The sequence below is a fragment of the Pelecanus crispus genome, chromosome 2 (assembly GCF_030463565.1).
Source record: "Pelecanus crispus isolate bPelCri1 chromosome 2, bPelCri1.pri, whole genome shotgun sequence".
In the NCBI taxonomy this organism is placed as follows: domain Eukaryota; kingdom Metazoa; phylum Chordata; class Aves; order Pelecaniformes; family Pelecanidae; genus Pelecanus; species Pelecanus crispus.
Window position 1 is genome coordinate 79,631,135 of NC_134644.1, and position 20,071 is coordinate 79,651,205.

Consider the following 20,071-nt stretch of genomic DNA (forward strand, 5'->3'; position numbering starts at 1 on the left):
CCTGTAAAAATCTGCTTTTGTAAAGTACTGGTTTTTTTTTTTCCTTTCCAGAAATTGTATGTATCTAGATTAAAGTACAAGTAGCAATATTGATACTATTGCTAGTCAGAAGAGACAGCTAAGGAAGCCACAGAATAAGCACTATGATATTTAAGGGGGACACATTGTTTCAGCAGCACCAATATATTACTGTGAAACCACAGAATCTAAAAGACTATGAAGACTAATATTACGAGGCTGAAATTTTGAAGAAAAAGAAAATTCAAGAAATTAGGCAGTTACAGATGTGGCAGAGAAAAAAAAAAAAAACAAACCCCGACCAACAGAAAAACCAATGTGGTTTAAGGCAAATTCCAGAACAAGTTTAAAAAAGACACAGCAGGGAAGATCTATCTCAAGAGAGTAGGACTTAGCAACTACTATCAACTGCACCAAAAACAAGGGGGACTTATTTAGGTACCATAATGCTGGTTGCCACACAAAAACCAAGAACAATGTATATAATTCCTGATGCTTTAAAACAAAGTGTGCAGTGGCCTCAGAGAGAATTTTGTAGGTTGTGTAGCTGGCAATAGGAAAGTAAGGCTTATCTGACTATTTGGAGATGGAGGTAGGAGCACATCTTTTCACAGGAAAATCACTGGTGTGATCATAGTTCGAGAGTCAATTTGTAGATTCTTTTTAAAAATATTGTCACTGCAAGTACATGAAAGGACTTGGGTCCACAACCTGGTAACTTGAGAAAGTGGGGGTGGGGGGGGGAATCTCCATTTGAATTTTGGGCTTGGGAATTGGTGCAATTCCAAGTCCAGCGCTGGAGCCTCAGATGTTCAGTGGGAAGTTCACAAAGCTGTGCTCAGACTCACATTTACTAAGAGGTGGTTCATGGGTGACAGGCTCTGAACATCTTTAGATACAATAGACCCCTAAAATACTGAATCTTGCCTTAGGAAACAATCCATTAAGAACACACAGAGAAGCCAAAAATATCAGAGGAAGTCACTACATAAAAGAATTACTATTAAGTAAAGCAAAGATCGTGTACACACAAATAATGGGACTAGTACATAACTAGTCACAATTGTGAGCTCAATTTTAATTTGGAAACCATTTAAAACATGTCATAGATGAGGCAAAATGGTAGTTTAATTACATGACTGGTTGTTTCCTGAAGCCTGCCAGGGACCCACCTGTTCAAGTCAGATTCCACCCACTAAACAAACAGAATAAAGAAAATAGAAACAGGACAGTATCAGCAAATGGAATTGAAATTTAATTTCTACCAAGATGAATGCTGTACAATTTTAGATAAATGTGTTATGTAAAAAGATATTGCATTAAATACTTTTTAGACAAATAGCAAGATGACCCAGTCATAAGGAGAGGGTGTATAAATGGAACTAAACTTATACAGTAATTGAATTATTTTCTTCAGGAGTGAGATGTAGCTTCAATTAACTCCACATGGTTAAACAGGTCAATAGGAACTGAGGGGAAAAATAGAATATGCTATACTTACAAGAAAATAGGAAGTAAAGAACACTGGGAAGAATACAGGGAGATGCTAAAACAGATAAAGAACGGGTATTAGAAATGCAAAGTAAAACTCTAAAGTTCTCATAGTTACAGATGCTAAACACAAATTATTTTTTCAGTGATAAAAAAAATAAGAGAGAGAGGAGAATTAGACCAAAAATAAAAGAGTGAAATGTAGTGTAAGTTACAAAGTCAATTAAAATGTTAGTGGGGAAAACAGCATGCCATAAGTAACCAGAAAAGATTTATAATGAGTATGAATAGATTGTACATATAACAAATGACAGACTAAAAGGCTTGAACATGACAAGATTGCTGACTTACAGTAAAAAAAGAGAAACAAACAAATGTGATAATCTATATAGGAAATGTATCATAGTAAGTGAAATACCTCTGAGGCTTGCTTGCTTAAAGACTAGCAAATTTGGAAGGTGCTTTGAGTAATAAAACTTCTATTGATGTAGTTTCAGAAAGAGTTGGAAAAAAAACTTTAAAAAAAGAAGGCTTAAACCTCTACAGTTTATTTCTGTTTATAAACAAGACTGCTCCCATAAAGTCATGTTTCAAAAGTGCCCTTCCAGTTAAAACCTACTGGGAATCCAAAGCAATACTTAGGAGAGCCATACTGGATACTGCAGAGAAATTTCATCTTACAAGACTTCACTCATTGCGTGCCATATATTTTACCAATATTTTGCAGTTTCATACCATTACAAAACATGCATCCCTATCATGCATACTTACACCTAATGTAAATTTCAGGATTTAAAAATAATATCTCAATATAGGAGCAACCCTATTTTGCTAGGCATCAAAACCGTATACACAGAATTATTCTTAGTGATATAAAGTTGGAAATACATTGAAAAGTAAAAATTTTCCATCTAAAATTACTTTTACTTTATAAGATCCTAAAACATGAAAGTTTCTGTTGATGCCGAAAAATGGAAGTTAGTAACAACAAAGATTTCAGGGTTATTGTATGATAAGAACAGTAACATTCTCTGTCATTGGGAGTTTGATATACAGAGTTATAAAAAACTCTGCATCTCCACTTGGTCTCAGAATATGTTGCCATATCACTAGTATGTTCCCATAAGGTCAATAGTTAACTGAAAGAAAGATATGACTTATAGCTTTCTATTCTGTTATTATCTATACATCAACATATTGGTAATTGACAAACCGAAACACCTTAACCATTTTTAATTACTATGTTAGATGACTTTTCCAATATAGCTACACCACAGAAGATACCACATCATCAGATATTTCCCCCCACAGCTCAGTTAAAATGCTACGGAGATCTCAAAGGAATTTATCTTCAAGGTGTTCTTTTGAATCATTACAATTAACAAAAGTGCTGCAGTGGGATCACCTTACTTTTTTGTTAATTCTTAAACAAAATTGCTTACTGAAATTTCCAAAAGAATGAATGTGGTGTTTTGTTTTTAAAAAAAAAAAAAAAACAAACTTTTTTTTTTTGGCTTGCTTTCAAACCACTTAAGAGACTATGAGCAAGAAGCAGGATGATCATGTGCTCACTCAGGTCAGACCAACACTGCAAATGTGTTGGTCTGATCACACCTGCTACAAGGAGGAAGTCCACCACATGTCTGTCCTTGGGCTCAACTGTTCTTGCCAGCAGACTGGCACTCCATTTAGCTGGCAAGTTCAGGAAATATCAGCCAAGGACCTTCCATGAACCCCACCATACCCCTTTGATCTGGGCAAGGAGCACATACTTAAGCACCAATCTAGTTTACATAACATGGAAATTCAGATTTGTTTCCCTTCACTGCCCTGTTTCTTCCCTGTATAGTCTGCCAGACCAGAAAAAAAGTCATTCATCGCAGGTACTTCTGTCTAAACCAGAAACAGGACAGCTGGGTTACTTAGTACCTTCCCTCCCTCTACTGACACATCTGCTGAACAATTCCATGGGGTTTCCAAGGTTAAATCAAATTCCAGTTTAAAACTATTTACCATCATCAGTGTTTTTACCCTGTTTGACTTTCCTTTCCTTTCCAGTCTTAAGACAGACAACTAGAATCCTAAACCAAACTTAAGAAAAGTGTTAAACATAGTTCAACTACAGTAGAATATCCAGGAGAAAGTATTAGTGTTTTCCTACTCTGGGCTCATTATTTGGACAGAAATATCAACTTATGACTAAGTAGCAAGAAATGAGTAATAAACTGACATAAACAAATGAAGACATGCCAAAAAAACCCACAAAACCTGACAAAATTAACTTAACAGCAAGAACAAGCCAAACATTTTTGCAAGGGTGCACTGGGTTAACTTTCAGCTTGATCAGTTCCTGAGTGCTGCTGCTGACCAAGCAGGGAGCAAGAATGTCTGGGAAGGGGGTGGTGGAAGGGAAGAACAGGATAACTGAGAGTAATGCTGAAAGCACCTCTGAAGAGAATGGCAACACATGTCTCTCAAGTTTAAATAATATACTGACTAGCAGATAACAATTATAGAAAAGAGTAGGTATTTCCTCATGCAAACCATTTAGTTATGAGATCGAGTCCCAGAATTGCAAAAGAAACTCCAACGCTACAGATTTCCACCTAGGAAACTGGCAGACTTGAAATCATCAGAGAACAGGTATCATTGTAGCGCTACATACTCTTTCATGCTCTACAATCTAAAGCCTTTAAAAAAACAACCCCACAAAACAACAACCTGCTGTGAATCTATCTTCTAATGTTTATTTATACTGTACAAAACAGCCTGTGATGTAAAGTCTTCAAACTTGCCCAAACAGAAATATCATGAGAAAAATTGTTGCACATATCTGTGAGGGAAATACGGCACACTTCATTGCTGCCCTCAATTTGTAGTTTATCAATGCTTACCTAGAAAGCAAAGAAACAAGAAAAGTTGTCACAGAAAAGAAAACGGCATCAGAAGTGGACAGGATGTCCCGCTCAGACATGAGCAGAAGTGTGAGGTGGGAGGTCAAGCCACACATCCACGGAGGCTGCCACAGCCTGCAGTGGGATGAAGCACGAACAGGGACAGTCAGAGAGGCGCGACCATTCATCACCCCCTCTTCACAAACAGGGACTTCCCTGCCTGCTAGGTCCGTCCCTGCAGCATGGCTTTTGACTATTAGAAATTCTAGAGTAAACTGCATGGAATAGGAAAGGAGACTAATGTTCAAGCTGAGGCTCCACGAATCAGTCTAACAAATGCTCCAGTAAGCCCCTGGAAAAGGCTGTTAAGAGAGTGCCCTGACATCTCTGAAAATTATATTAGAGCAGTATGTACTCGAAGAGCCGATTTGGGATTGTTTAGTTGCTGACTTTGTCAGCCTTTTGAAAGACACAGAAAACAGCGCAACTGATACAGCCTCTAAAGCTGTTGAGAAAGTTGTTTTTTCTAAACTAACAGCTACAGTAAATAGCAGACTTCATGTTAAAACACATTCCTTCTACGTGCCGTGACATGCTGCCCATCATTACCAGCCCGCAAAACAGCTTTGTTTTCAGAGAGAGACTGACTCCATGCCACTCCGGGTGGTTCTCTCACAACTGCTCCTTCCAAAGGCAAGTCCCTCACTGCATCACTCTGTGTATACCAGCCAGCAAGCAAAGACTTTCTGGTTCTTTTAGGCTGGTTAAGGATTAAAACATTAAGGTTTGAAGTTTAGAATTTCCCATTCCTTTTCATCTAGCTTATATATGTTCCGTGTAACACATGAAAAATGAGTGTGATGATGACCATGAAGTAGGAAGCAATCAAGAGCAGAAGCAGGCAAATAATGGATTTTGGCTCAGACGAACTGGAGACACAACAAAGAACTTAAACAGGTGGTTCTTTTGTTTTCAGATTCACTCCTTCTATGTAACAGCATTCAAACTGTTCTGAACCAAAATAAAAATGCTGCTTCAAAACAAAGTCAGATGTGCATTTAATAAATCGGACTCATTTGTAAATAGGATTCTGCTCTTCCCTGTCCTAAGCTCTGCTTTTGTTACAATTTCTATTGCTAAAAAAAGCGTTGCCCATATCCATTCAGGAGTAATATAATTATAGCATTTATTACCAGAGTTAATGCAGAAGTTTAAATTATTTTGCTGTATGAACCTGAATACATATTATTCATGTTACTTGTAGCAAAGATAAGTAAGAAACATAATAAAGTTTGCAAACACTAATACAGCATTTAACTCACTAGATTCTCCTTGAGAAAGGTTAAAATTGAAGCAGAACAAACCCAACATTATATCTTACAGGTCGATTTAAAATTAATCATAACTTTAGCCCCACATGCATTAGCTGAACTCCAGAAATTATTTAATCTAAGATCAGAAAGATGTTTCCCTTGTATGGTAAAGGAAACCAATGGCTTGAATTCAGGCCTGTGCTGTTTCAAGATACACTCTTTGAAAGGGTCTGTCAGTGATTTGACTCTGCTTTGGTAGCTTAAAAAACTACGCATGTCAGTGGTCACAAGGCAATTGGAAACAACAACTTCTCACAATTATTTTCCTTCCAAAAAGCATTGGGGAACCACCCCTCTCCCAGTCAGGGTTCCTCTACAAAACCCAAAGCATTTGTCCCACACAGGATGACTAGTGAGCTAGTGCTGATGGCCATGTACAGTCATACTACACAAACAAGCAAATAACCAGGACCTGTAAGCAAAAGAAGGGAAGTATGGCCCATTTAACATACATAACACCGCCCTGTGTTGCAATTCCACCTTATCATATGCCTGAGAGGTGTTTTATTAATATTCTGATGCAACTAAACACTTCAACATCGAGTAAATTCAACCCAGACTCTGAAAGCCAGATGAGATTCCCCCATTTTGTAGCCCTCACAGGCAAAAATGGCTCAACAGAAAACCAAGCATCTCCAGAGACATGTGAATTATTTCCACTGAAAATTTCCCTCATTAAAACTCTTCCCCTGCATCCTTGACTAGCTAGAATTACCAATATTTCTGATGTCCCAAGGGCATCTACAAAAGCAGATGGCATTCTGACTTTATCACACTACCTAAAAACACCTTCTGCTCCAACCAGACGACCCTCAGAGAGAACCTACCTCCTTTTTGCCAGTTAAGGAACTGCTTTTACCTCTGCATGATGATACAACAGCTACTAGCCGTTTTACTAACTAGCACATTCTTTAACCACAGAGCTGCAGGTATTTCCCAGTGACCCTGATGGATTCCCCTGCATGTGAAAACCATTTGACTGAATCAACAGCAGCATCTGCAGAGCAGCCTGGGGGGAGGAGGATGGATTAGGTGACAAAGGTCTCTTCCAGCCCTATTTCCTAGTATTCTGTGATGCATATGTGATCACACTATGTAGCATTTATGCCTTTTTGTCCTGACCTAAAGGCAGTTGCTTTTCAACAAGCTGGAATACAAAGGAAAGGTACCTGGACCGATGGTATCAGGTGCAGATTAGCAAACTGTGAACAATGACAATCAGATTCTTAGCTAACTGCTGCTTTCAGTCCTGATGGGGAGCTCTCTGCCTGTGTCCTTGAATGAACCCTGGGGGGAAAAAAATCCTCTTCTGTGGACATGCCTGAATATTTGTCTGGAAAGCCACAACCACAGCTCCAATATGTATCTGTACCTCTGCCACAAAATTTAGGGTCTCATGCTATGTAAGGTCTTTGTAAGAATGTTCCTACAGAGCACAGTCTCCATTCTGAACTGCTCATTTCTGCCATTACCTCACTGATGTGAAAATTACTTGTGTTTTACGCATTATTTGTAAAACACTTCCAAATCAGGAGACTGGACTCTGTGACTGGGTACAAGAAATGATAACCTTCTAACAGTTTCAAAATAAGGATGAGAAAAATACCCTGTGGTAAGAGGAAACTTCTAAATGATCAGATTAAAACTGACAATTCCCTTTTCTCCAAGGGTAAGGAACATGAACAGTCATTCATCACAGGAAACTGCTAATCTCCTTGGTTTCAGCACAACCAAACTACTATCTAAATTAAATATGGGTGCTATTATTGGATAAACTTTGTGCAATACCTTTTGGACTGCCTAAGGGAGTTTATGGCCAACTGTAGGAGTCATTCTCTGAAACAACCTTCTGCAATACTTGGTGTTAAGCTAGAATTTGGCAGGGTTGCAGCAAGAGAAGTAAAGCCAGTCTGATTCATCTGATATTGTTGGCATTTAAGTGAGGACCATAGTAAAATCACCTTCCCTCTGATGTGGGGGAGCAGGGAATATCTGATAAAACAATAGCAAGAGTGGATGTAAAAAGTTCAAGAGAACCATGTTTCCCCAGCTAACTGCATTTATTGAGGGGGAATGACAACAGTTACTTTTTGAGGGTATTTTTTTCCCTTTCTTGGACTCACAGTGATTTTGCAACTGCCTGTTTTGTCCAGCATTGCCCACTGTTACTACATTACTTCTGAATGCTGAAGTTGCCTGATCATCCAAAGCATACTGTGAGGGGAGGAAGGGGAAATCAGGTTTTCCATAAGTATCAGCCAAAGCAGAGCCAGTTCCCTCGTGAGAGGCTTCAGGTTCCTCCCTTTTTTCCCCTAAATCAAGCAATACTCTGTCAGGGAAACATCACCGTGAGCCAAAAGAGCGTTCAGTAGCTGAAGGAGAGTTGCAGGAGGGTCTGCCACCCTGGCATTGCTTTTGGCCCTCCGCCAGCTTGCAGCTGCTGTCCCAGGCTGGCAGGCAGGAGGTGGTGGGCTCCCCGCCGGGCAGACACGGAAAGGATGCGGCAAGGGCACGGAGTCACTCTTCTACAGCGAAGCACAGGATTACGTTATAGAAAGATAGAACAGGCTGATGAAATTCGTCGAGAAGGAAGGGGGCGGGGGGAAAAGAAGTTGAAGCAGGAAGAGTCTTCAGCTGCGTGCCAGCAGAGGCAGCCACAGCTGGTTGCAATTTGGTGAGCAGCCCCTTCCCCACCCGGCCTGCTCAGGGAGAGCCTCAGCTGTCCCTGCTCCAGCCAGCACAGCCCTCCCACCACAAAAAGAGCCGGTTACAAGGCTCACCCCTCTCAAAAAAAAAAAAAAAAAAAGTCTTTTTAAAAAAGCCTAGCTAGCTGGTGCAGTATTTCTATGCTGAGGAAATCCATTCATTTAAAAGGAGACTGCTTCCTCTGCTGTTAGCATTGTTAGTAAGAAACATTTGCAGGCACTGTTACATTCATTTCCAAGCCAGGCTATGTTCGGTGTAGGCGATCTTCAGACAATGTAATGGATAAAAAACAAAGAGACTTTTTCTGAGTGTGCATGCAATCAAACATTTTTAGAAAGACTTAAAAGGTGGCCAAGTCTGAACAGATTTTAACAAGATAGCAAAAGCACATCTCTGACACAAAGGCCAAAGCTGTGTTAAACTGCAAATCATTGCACAAAGGCTTGTGTGAGGGGCAGATGACCACTCACCTTCTTTGATAGTTAAGATATTCAGAAAGCAAACTGCTGAGCAATGTATGACATTCTCAGGATATGGGAATTCCTGACATACCATATATTTCTTCCATATAATTCCCTCTGATGCAAGCCCAATATTCACTACAGAGCTTTCTGCTATTGACTTTTTCTTTTCCTTTATTCTTCTGGTAATGTGTTTAAGTTTCAATGATAGGTGAAGAGCCTGAGGTTTTTGCCCCTCCTCTTCCCGAAAGGCTAAAATCTCAAGCCAAAAAAGTTTCATCACCGTCCCAAAGTTTACATACTGCAAGTAAGATGGCTAAAACCAAATCCAACCCCCACAAATGTGACATACAACAATGATTCCCTGTTACATTTTCAATGGAAATCTACACATTAGATATTGCTGTCCACTGAAAGTTAGCCTGTGTGAAACACACACACTAAAAATTCCGTGTAAACTTTTCTTTTTGTTTTAAAATTTCTTCCTGGAAAGGATGTTGCTTTATCTACCATAGTAAAAGAGGTTAATTTGCTCTGAAAATTGTTCCTTCTCATCTGCTTAGAAAAGCTCTATTTATGATTCAAGAGAATCAATTACTGTTTAATTTAGTTTTGGTATTTTTTTTGCCAAGGTAATTGATTCTTTTACTATGTGGATTTCAGTATTAAACTTCATTAAAATAACTTAACATTGGCTTATCTAATTTACAACTATAACCTATATTTAAAAAATGGTTTTTGCTATCTCTTGACAAAGACTCATTTCTTGGTTAATTTAACAATGTGACCATATTAAGACCTATTTTCTTCTACAAAATCTTACAAGTTACTCTTAAGTATTGCTATAAGATAGTAAAAGTGAAATACAATCAGAAGCACACATTTCTCTGCATATATGCATTTATCCCAAACTTGATATATTGTGAAAATCAGTCATTCAAAGCAAGTATTCACATCCCTATTGCAAGTTCCAAGTGCTGAAGTTTCATAAATAAATAAAATAATAAAAAAAACCCAACACTTAAGACTAGTCAATAAACACCAACATGACATTTAGAGCAAAAAAGGCCAATGCAACTTAGAGCACACTAGCCAGACTGTAACCTTATGAGATGAGAGAATATCAACATTATGGCAGCATCAACATTGCGGCAGTCCTAACCACTACAGCAGTGGAGCATAGATGGAATATTACTTCTGTTGTGCTTGTAACAACTGCAATAATAACATTAATGTAACAGAATCGTAGGTATTACAGGCAAACACACTTGGTCAAACAGAGAGTTAGTCTATGGAATTCCTTTGGTTTATAACAATGTACAATGTTTTGAGAGAAAGATACACAGACAAAGAAAATAAATACCCTCCAAACTTTAAAATATTTGTCTTCTAGCTGTTAATCTGTTTCACAATTTAAAATGTCTAATAATAGTTGTAAGAGGAAAAAACCAAATATAGACCCTAAACCAACCACAAATACTGACATCCTAGAGAAATCTCAAGATTTTAAAGATGGAACCAAGACCAAACAAGCAAAGTAAAGAACATCCTTCTGTAGGACTTCAAGCTAAAATTAACTGGCAAAAAAGGGGGACTGTGGAACAGCAATCATCAGATGAAGCCCAAGTATCTTCTGCTCAGGTGTGGTGGGTTGACCCTGGCTGCATGCCAGGTGCCCACCAAAGCTGCTCTATCCCTCCCCTTCTCAACTGGACAGGGGAGAGAAAATATAACAAAAGGCTCGTGGGTCAAGATAAGGACAGGGAGAGATCACTCAGCAATTACCATCACGGGCAAAACAGACTTGACTTGGTGAAATCAATTTAATTTATTGCCAGTCAAATCAGAGCAGGATAATGAGAAATAAAAACTCAATCTTAAAGCACCTTACCCTCATCCCTCCCTTCTTCCTGGGCTCAACTTCACTCCTGATTTTCTCTACCTCCTCCCCCTGAGCAGTGCAGGGGGATGGGGAACAGGGATTGCGGTCAGTTCATCACACGTTGTCTCTGCCGCTCCTTCCTCCTCAGGGGAGGACTCCTCACGCTCTTCCCCTGCTCCAGCGTGGGGTCCCTCCCACAGGAGACAGTCCTCCACGAACTTCTCCAACGTGGGTCCTTCCCATGGGCTACAGCTCTCCACAAAACTGCTCCAGCGTGGGCAGGTGCAGTCCTTCAGGAACAGACTGCTCCAGCATGGGTGCACCATGGGGTCACAAGCCCTGCCAGCAAACCTGCTCCAGCGTGGGCTTCCAACAGGGTCACAGCCTCCTTTGGGCACATCCACCTGCTCTGGCGTGGGCTCCTCCCCGGGCTGCAGGTGGGTATCTGCTCCACCATGGACCTCCATGGGCTGCAGGGGCACAGCTGCCTCACCATGGTCTTCACCACGGGCTGCAGGGGAATCTCTGCTCCGGTGCCTGGAGCACCTCCTCCCCCTCCTTCTGCACTGACCTGGGTGTCTGCAGAGTCGCTCCTCTCACATATTCACACTCCTTTCTCCCAGCTGCTGCTGTGCAGGTTTTTTTTTTTCCTCCCTTCTTAAATATGTTATCACAGAGGCACTACCACCATTGCTGATGGGCTTGGCCTTGGCCAGCGGCGGTCTGTCTTGGAGCCAGCTGGCATTGGCTCTATAGGGCACAGGGGAAGCTTCTAGCAGCTTTTTACAGAAGCCACCCCTGTAGCCCCCCCACTGCCAAAACCTTGCCACACAAACCCAATACATCAGGAAGCTTGGATAGGTTTGGGGGAATAAGCTTTCAAAGTAGGAGATGTTTTACTGAAATTTTTACTCATTGAAGCCTGTGGCACTCTTATTAGATGTTCCTTGTTGTCTTACAGATTTTTACTGTTTAAATCCTTCCAAGTAAGCTAGAAATTAGAGAGTAACATGTTTTCTGCAGGTTTCATTTCTATTTGGCTACTGTTCCCTATGCTTTTACACCTCACAGCAACTGAAAAACTGTGTTACACAGTGAGGGCAAAAACCAGACAACCAACCAATCAAAAAGCTAAGAAACTTGTGAGTATCAAAACCCAAAACCTTACTACCGGGATAGTACTGAAAAGGTAAAACAAGAGGACAGAATGAGTGAAGATAACACACAGAGAAATAAAAAGTGTAACTCTGAACTTAGTGTTGAGGTGTCAAATAAGGGCTTTTTTGTTTGAGCAGCAGTAGCATAGGACAGTATCATAGTATCCGCCTCTACTGTAAAAGAATAAACTGACTTCAAAGAAAAAAAAAAATTCCAAAAAGCCCCGAAAACACATCTGCATGTCTTGACAAGTGAAATGCAGCTTTTCATTAAAAACCAAAAATAGAGCTCTGAAAATATATTAGCTCCTTTATGGAAAGATCAGAGTATGGTAAACTATCCAAACAAATATAAAGCAATTAACAACCAGAATTACACCAACTTTACCTTAATTATGAGAAAACCAAACACCTGCCAGTGAATTTAATCATCGAATCATTTAGGTTGGAAAAGACCTTTAGGATCACCATTAACCTAACACTCCCAAGTCCACCACTAAACAACATCCCTAAGAACCACATCTACATGTCTTTTAAATACCTCCAGGGATGGGGACTCAACCACTGCCCTGGGCAGCCTGTTCCAATGCTTGACAACCCTTTCCATGAAGAAATTTTTCCTAACATCCAATCTAAACCTCCCCTGGCACAACCTGAGGCCATTTCCTCTTGGCCTATCGCTTGTCACTTGGGAGAAGAGACCAACACCCACTTCAGTACAGCCTCCTTTCAGGTAGTTGTAGAGAGCGATAAGGTCTCCCCTCAACCTCCTCTTCTCCAGGCTAAACAACCCCAGTTCCCTCAGCCGCTCCTCATAAGGCCTGTGCTCCAGACCCTTCACCAGCTTCGTTGCCCTTCTCTGGACACACCCCAGCACCTCAATGTCTTTCTTGTATTGAGGGGCCCAAAACTGGACACAGTATTCCAGGTGCGGCCTCACCAGTGCCGAGTACAGGGGGACAATCGCTTCCCTGCTCCTGCTGGCCACACTATTCCTGATACAAGCCAGGATGCTGTTGGCCTTCTTGGCCACCTGGGCACACTGCTGGCTCATGCTCAGCTGGCTGTCAACCAACACCCCCAGGTCCTTTTTGGCCAGGCAGCTTTCCAGCCACTCTTCCCCAAGCCTGTAGTGCTGCATGGGGTTGTTGTGACCCAAGTGCAGGACCTGGCCCTTAGCCTTGTTGAACACCATCCAACTGGCCTCGGCCCATCGGTCCAGCCTGGCCAGATCCCTCTGTAGAGACTTCCTACCCTCAAGCAGATCGACACTCCCACCCAACTTGGTGTCATCTGCAAACTTACTGAGGGCACACTCGATCTCCTTGTCCAGATCATTGATAAAGGTATTAAACAGAACTAGCCCCAAAACAGAGCACTGGGGAACACCACTTGTGACTGGCTACCGACTGGATTTAACTCCATTCACCACTGCTCTTTGGGCCTGGCCATCCAACCAGTTTTTCACCCAGTGCAGAGTATGCCCATCCAAGCCATGAGCAGCCAGTTTCTCCAGGAGAATGCTATGGGAGACAGTGTCAAAGGCTTTACTGAGTGCATGAAGGCTTTACCGAAGGCTTTACTGAAATTTAAATTAATGCTCATACTGGAAATGAGAAAAAAACTCTGTAAGAAAGAACATATCCATAAGTACCCGTAACATAAGATGAGCTATGTGATACTGAAAGAGCACTATACCCTTGGCATTTGCTTATTTTAAGTAAAAAATCTAACTCTCAGGAATGCTACAACTAATTACCCATTATTGCAGGTTACTGGAAAAAGCTTATAAAATTACTGACTTTTATATTCTGTAATGCAAACAAGACAGCACTACCTCCCAGCTGGAACTATCTATTTTAACTATATTACGTACTAAAACTAGGTCCAGAAAAGCCATTTCAGATGTGTCATGGGAAAGCATTGATGAGATGCTCTCAGAAAATAGTGGTCAGAATCCCTTTTTAAAACACTCTACATTTTGTAGGCCACAAATCATTCAATGGTTTGCTACTGAGCCTTTCTCCCACCAGGCTGAATTTTGCAAGAATCACATGAGAAAACCATGAGAAGACTAAAAGAAATGGAAGAGACAATAAGAACCTTTCATGTGCATGAATGAAATTACTCTTCACCAAATATAACTGTCTTCATAAAACTTAAGGATTTAGATCAACCTGATACTTTTGCAGTATTTCCTACTAGCCTAAAGAGCTGTCTTAATGACTTCACACTGAACTTAGGTCTCTGGCATGACCAGACAGCAGAACAGTTGAGAAGCAGAGATTTTCCGTGTACTTACAGACGCAGTCTCAGGGGATCTTATTATTCTGACCTTTAACAACATGAGGGGGGAAAAAAAAACAAACCCAAAAAACCCCAACAACAACAAATGTATCAAATTCTATAGAGTCTTAAATTTAAGGTAGAGATATGGAGATTATTACCTCTTAGATTTAATCATGTTATTAATTCAGAGCAGCAAACCCAGACAATGAAATTTGAATTCTTCCTAACTTAGGCAAAAAACAAAGAAAAAACTTGATCCTGGAGTCTGACCAGTACATTTGGTGGGAAAAAGCCTGCTACACTGACAATAAAAAACAAAGAATGTGGCTTAAAGAGGATTTCATCTAACTCAGATATAGTAACAAACACACCTCCAGTAATTATTTATTACCTATAGAACACAAAAATTCCAAGCTAGTTTGGATGTGTTCCATCTGTAGCAATGCTAATCTGTGAATTTACAAGGCAGGAGTCTCTGAAGCAGAGGGGTGATTACAGAATTGGGCATCAGTGTTGGGAGTTTTATGGGGCAGGTAATATTAGACATACTTAATGTTAGGCACACTTAAGTTCATTCTCCACGTCATCTGAAATACACTTCTAGTGTTAGGGGCGCACATCGCCACAAATTACACTATCAAATAAATATACAAAGACTTCTCCTTAGAAAATCCACATTTAAGCATTATATTATGCCACTTCCCTCACAGGTGCACTACAAGGAAGCCTTCAGTAGTTATGATTTGCCACTGACAAAAGCAAAAGCAAAGCTGCAATTGCGTGCAACCATGAAAGACCCTAAATTAAATACTTCTGGTCAGCCTATAAAGTAAGACAAGTTTCTCATTTGCACAGTGAGCCAGGATACCTTTCCTGTCACAATCCGGTGTCAAAAGTATGACTCTACACTCCAAACTTTACAGACTACATGAACTACTATCTCTTAGAAAGGTATATTGCTCTTGAAGGTATATTGCCTCTTCCTTCTGGCAAAATGTTACCTCTTACAGAACTGTAAAGATCCTGGTAAACATACTGCAATAACTCATGAACTGCAGGCTGTATTTAAATTTGGAGATGTGAATTTTTGTTTGTCAAACTGTTGCAGACATTTGAAATCGGGTGATCTTTACTGGTATCTTGATGAAAAGAAAATAAAAAGTACAGGACAAAACCTACTAATTGTTTTTCTTAAACACAGATAATTTGTCATTAAATTTAACTGTAAAATATTCTAATCCTTCTGAGTGATGACCTTGTGAAGCTGGTTCTTAAAAAGCTTGAGGTCGTATTTACCTTGCAAACAAGAAAAACCCAACACTAGCTAGATTTGTCAGCTTTCTAGAATATGTTCAAAACCAGTAAAAGTCAAAGGCTTTCAAGAAGGTCTCAAGGTAATGCTTCATTGCTCATGGCATTACAGAGGTGTACAAAAACAGGCTTTATGAGAAAAGCATGTAGGACAAAAAGACAAGTGGGTTTTTAGGATATGCATGGTGTTTCTTTAAGCCTGCAACAGGAAGCCAGAGCCTGGACAGAAAAAGTTCTTAGCTGAAGCTCTTAACTGAAGCTCTGCCAATTTATAATGAGTGACTTCATCCATTACACTTTTTTTTGGTTGTTTTTTTTTTTTTTTTTTTAAATCCTAACCAGGTATTTTATTGGAGCACAAAAAATTTCCATAATTCTGTACAGTTAGCAAACAATATGGAACTAGATGCTGACTTTCTTGTATTGTTTCAAGGTAGGAGTGATAAAATTAAATAAATTATGAAAGTCATCCATTCAGTACATAGTTTAGTATATATATTTAGGAGATATTTTGAGAATATTTCCCCCTACCCTCTGAATCACAAACTTTAATTTAAATGAGCTGAAGTCCAGTAACAAAGCTACTAATTCATGTACTTAGAGTCTAAATGTTTTATAAATCATTTACCTTCACAGAGAAAAAGACATTAAAGTAACTATGGCACTGTTTTAAAAAAAAAAAAAAAAAGGATGAGGATCACTACCTGAAACAAATACAAAACACAAGAAACCACCTGTTTTCTCCTACAAAGTCACAGCCCAAAAAGTAGGAAATATGTGGGAAAATAAAGCATTGTGACTGTTGTATGAGCAGGAACAAGCATAAACCCAAATTATTCAAAGAAGTAGTGCATAACTTCTTGGAAATTCTAGAGCTAAAAATGAAACAGAAAGTGCAACTGATTCAGCAGTGTCAACTACTGAAACTGCAAGTCACTGTGCAATAAAAGAGCTGGTGCACTATAAACACCGGGAAGGATTCCCATGGAAAAGAGATGCACTGAAATCAATCCTCCTCCAAAATCAATACTTAAAATAACTATAATTACAGAGTTCCTTGGTCAAAACATGTAGTTAATGCTACCAAAAGGAAATCAGACCAATAAAGTCCAACGCTAAAAAAAAAAAAAAATTAAAATAAAAGTATGGGTAGAGATAAAAAAATTTAAAAAGGAAGACAGAAGTGAATTTGCTGTGTGTTGCAAATATATGCGAACAACATCACCTGACCAGACTGAGCAAGCAATACATTGTAAAGACAATATCTACAGATCTTGGGCTGCTTATCTCCAGAGTGGTCTTTAAAATCTGATAGGCAAAACATTTTGAATTTGTAGCTGATTCAGGAACAGCACACACTTTGATTTACAAAACCTGATGAAAATGCTAGGCAGTCATAAATTAAAGCAGCCCAAGGTCATGCTTGACAGAGGCACAAAAAAACCATATCTGGGGCAGTTCAGAGGCTGCCATCACACACAGCCCACCTGGAGGGCATGCAAAGATCTCCGGGAGAGGGGACCACATCTTAACAGCCCACAGGCACTACTCCCCCCTACAGAAGAGGAAGGTAGGACAGTGAGTGCAGCCCAATCCTGCACTGAGGCAGTGAAATGCTGGGCCTTTCTAGTGCCAGCCAGAAAAAAAAAACTCCACACTCGAGCAATCTCACTGAGGGGAAAGAAAAAAAGAAAAAAAAAAAAAAAAGAAGGAAATAAGTTTTCTTCCCTTCTTCCCACAGTGGAATATATATTGGTGCAGTAGATGCAAATAGGGTATTAAGTTTCGCTGTGAACCATGTGCCTTGTCTTTAGCACTTTTTAGCTTCACAAGGATAAAGTGAGGAAGTCTGCAGAATCTAGAAAGTCTCACAGGTGCTAATATCACCCCCTAATTCTGAGAAACAGCAAAACAAGGTTAGGAAATCTCAGAAGGGAATCATAGCTACTGGACTATACAAGCAGCAAAAGGTATGCTGTGATAGATCAGGAGGGTCACTAGGGCAGCCGTTATAGGAGTAGATTGGGGTGGGGGGGCTGATGCAAAAAAAAAACCCAAACCACTGAAGTATTACACTTTCACCTGTAAATATACTTGGACCACTACTGTTATTTTTTCAATAAAATTTTGGCTCCTGCTCTTGGCCACCCAATTTTGAACACCCACCCAACCCCCAAAAACCAAAAACCCACCACCACAACCATCTCCCCGCCCCACTCCAACGCCTGCAACCAACCTCTACAGGTTGCTTGAAATCAAGTAAATGACCTAGTGATAAGGGGGAGGGGGAAAGAAAAAGATGCAGTAGATCTTTTGGCACTGGTGGCGTAACAAGATAAGAAATTACTGTCTAAGGGTAATAACCACTGAGAGGTGAGAGAAGGAAGGTATGTGAATAGTTGAAAAAAAAAAATATGCAGAAACATATCAAGCCAAAAATACTTTTCAAGTACAAAGGTCTGCCCTGGGCCCAATTCTAGTCAGTATTTTTTACTCAAGACTTGGATAATGGAAGAGAAACTATACTTATGAGGTGAGCAGATTACATCAAACTGAAAGGACTGCAAGCTTTCAGAAGGGGAGGATCACATTTCTAAATTATATTGCTGAATTTGGAAGACAGCTTGAAAAGTGAATTTTTACTTGTATAAAAAGAAAAGTAAAACATGCGCTAACATGTGGAATAACAGACTATGAAGCAGACCACAGAAAAGTTTATTGGGTTATAATAAATTACAAAGTGTACACCAGTTAACAGTGTGATGTAAGATAGAAGGGCAAAGCCAAATTCTGAGGCACGTTGCTTAGGAAACTTTACATGTGCTAGGAGATGATACATTCTACTAAGCACTTGTGAAGTATCTGCTGAAATGATCCAGTTTTGGGCACCATACCTAAAGAGAGACACTTTGGACTGTCCATGGTTGATCAACAATGACAAGCAATTTAAAAACAAGACATATGAGGAAAGATGAAAGGAATAGGGTCTTTTTAGTCCCTAAGAAGTTAGTACAGAGATCTGACATCTGTTCTACAGCATATGCAAGTCAAATATGAATTGTTCATTGGAAGAATCACTACTGAATGGCCTTGGCTTAACCTGTATCATAAAATATATTGGGGAAAGAAAAGGAAGAGGACTTTTCTAAACAAAGCAGCTTGAAAGGTGAGTTAGAGATGGTTTAATCCCCATTACAGATGTATTTTAAGAACAGGTTATACAACCCCTGTCAGGGAAAACAAACATTTGTTCATTTCTGCCTCAGTACAAGGATGGACTAAGCTGATCAACATCTCCTTTAGTCCAAGCTGCAGCCCTAACAACATCCCCGAGGTTTAAAAAAAAGAAGAATCTGCTTTCCACATGCCTAGTCCCAGTTTCAATGCTACCATAATTTGATCAAAGCCCAATATTTATTGCTTCAGTGACACATTGTTCTACACAGCTCCTAAGATTACGATGTTAGGCATTTCTAAATGGAGAAAAAGCGTTCGAAAAACAGGCTTACTATAAACACATACCATCTTGCTAGTTTGAAGCTGTTGGTTGAAATCCATACCACTAAAGACAGAGCCAATGTGGGCGTTAATCTAAGAGATTTAAACTAAGTCCAGAAAACACACACCATGGAATTCCCATCTGGTAACAGCATCTACTTGAGGAGCCCTTTTGATTTCTCAAATTCTCCAAATTTGTAACAAAGACTGTTAGGCTACAGGTCCAAATAATCAAATTATTCAAACAGTAACTAATACTGAACAACAACAAGGTTGAATATAGTTTACAAGCTTAATTTGACTATTTGATGTGGTAGGTGGGAGATTCTCAGAACTAAGAAATTCCATCTTCTACCCCAAAATCAGACTTCCAATGCTGAAAGTTAACAAGGAAAGGCAAAAACTATTCAGATTTTAGTTCCCGCAGTCTACGTAGAATGGCCTGACACATTAGAAAGAAGCACCTAATGAGAGCTGATGATCTTACTTGTGGCGTATTTAACTACCTAACATGTGGCTGTACAGAAGCAGAACCAGATTATTCTTGGAGGTGCACATTGAAGGATGAAGGGCAATGGAAACAAGCTGTAACGAGGGCAATTCAGATTAGGTAGGTATTAGTTTAAAAAAAATGTTCACAATGCGGTAGTCAAGCACTGGAACAAGCGTCCCCAAGAGGTGTGGAATCTCCATCCTTGCAGGTACTATAAACAAGCCCTGAGCAACCTTCACGAGGATATCCAAATGTCTGATGAGAAGCAAAACAAAAAAATAGGACCTTAAGCACAAGACTGAATCACATAATTTTTTTGAATAACTAAATACAACCCAATGTATTCTGTTCTTTGGACTACTTGCTAGATCTTGGTAATTACTCCTATTATAGAGCTTAGTAAAGAATAGGGACATATTTTTCTGTTAAATACTGCCTTTTAAAATTTGTTTACTCCCTGTCTTCCTGTGACCTGCTATCACATTAGTCTAATGAAGT

General features: G+C 39.7%; 1 protein-coding gene across 2 annotated transcripts in view; it reads right to left on the reverse strand.

The window, feature by feature from the left end:
- The window catches only part of CDYL (chromodomain Y like), a 109,156-nt gene that overhangs the window by 20,856 nt on the left and 68,229 nt on the right, over positions 1-20,071 (reverse strand). The window contains exon 3 of one of the 2 annotated variants that reach the window (XM_075705334.1): positions 1,520-1,564. The exons of the other annotated variant lie outside the window; for it this stretch is intronic. Within the exon in view, the coding sequence (XP_075561449.1) occupies positions 1,520-1,564 (45 nt within the window). The remainder of the gene's footprint in view (positions 1-1,519; positions 1,565-20,071) is intronic. 2 annotated transcript variants of the gene reach the window in all.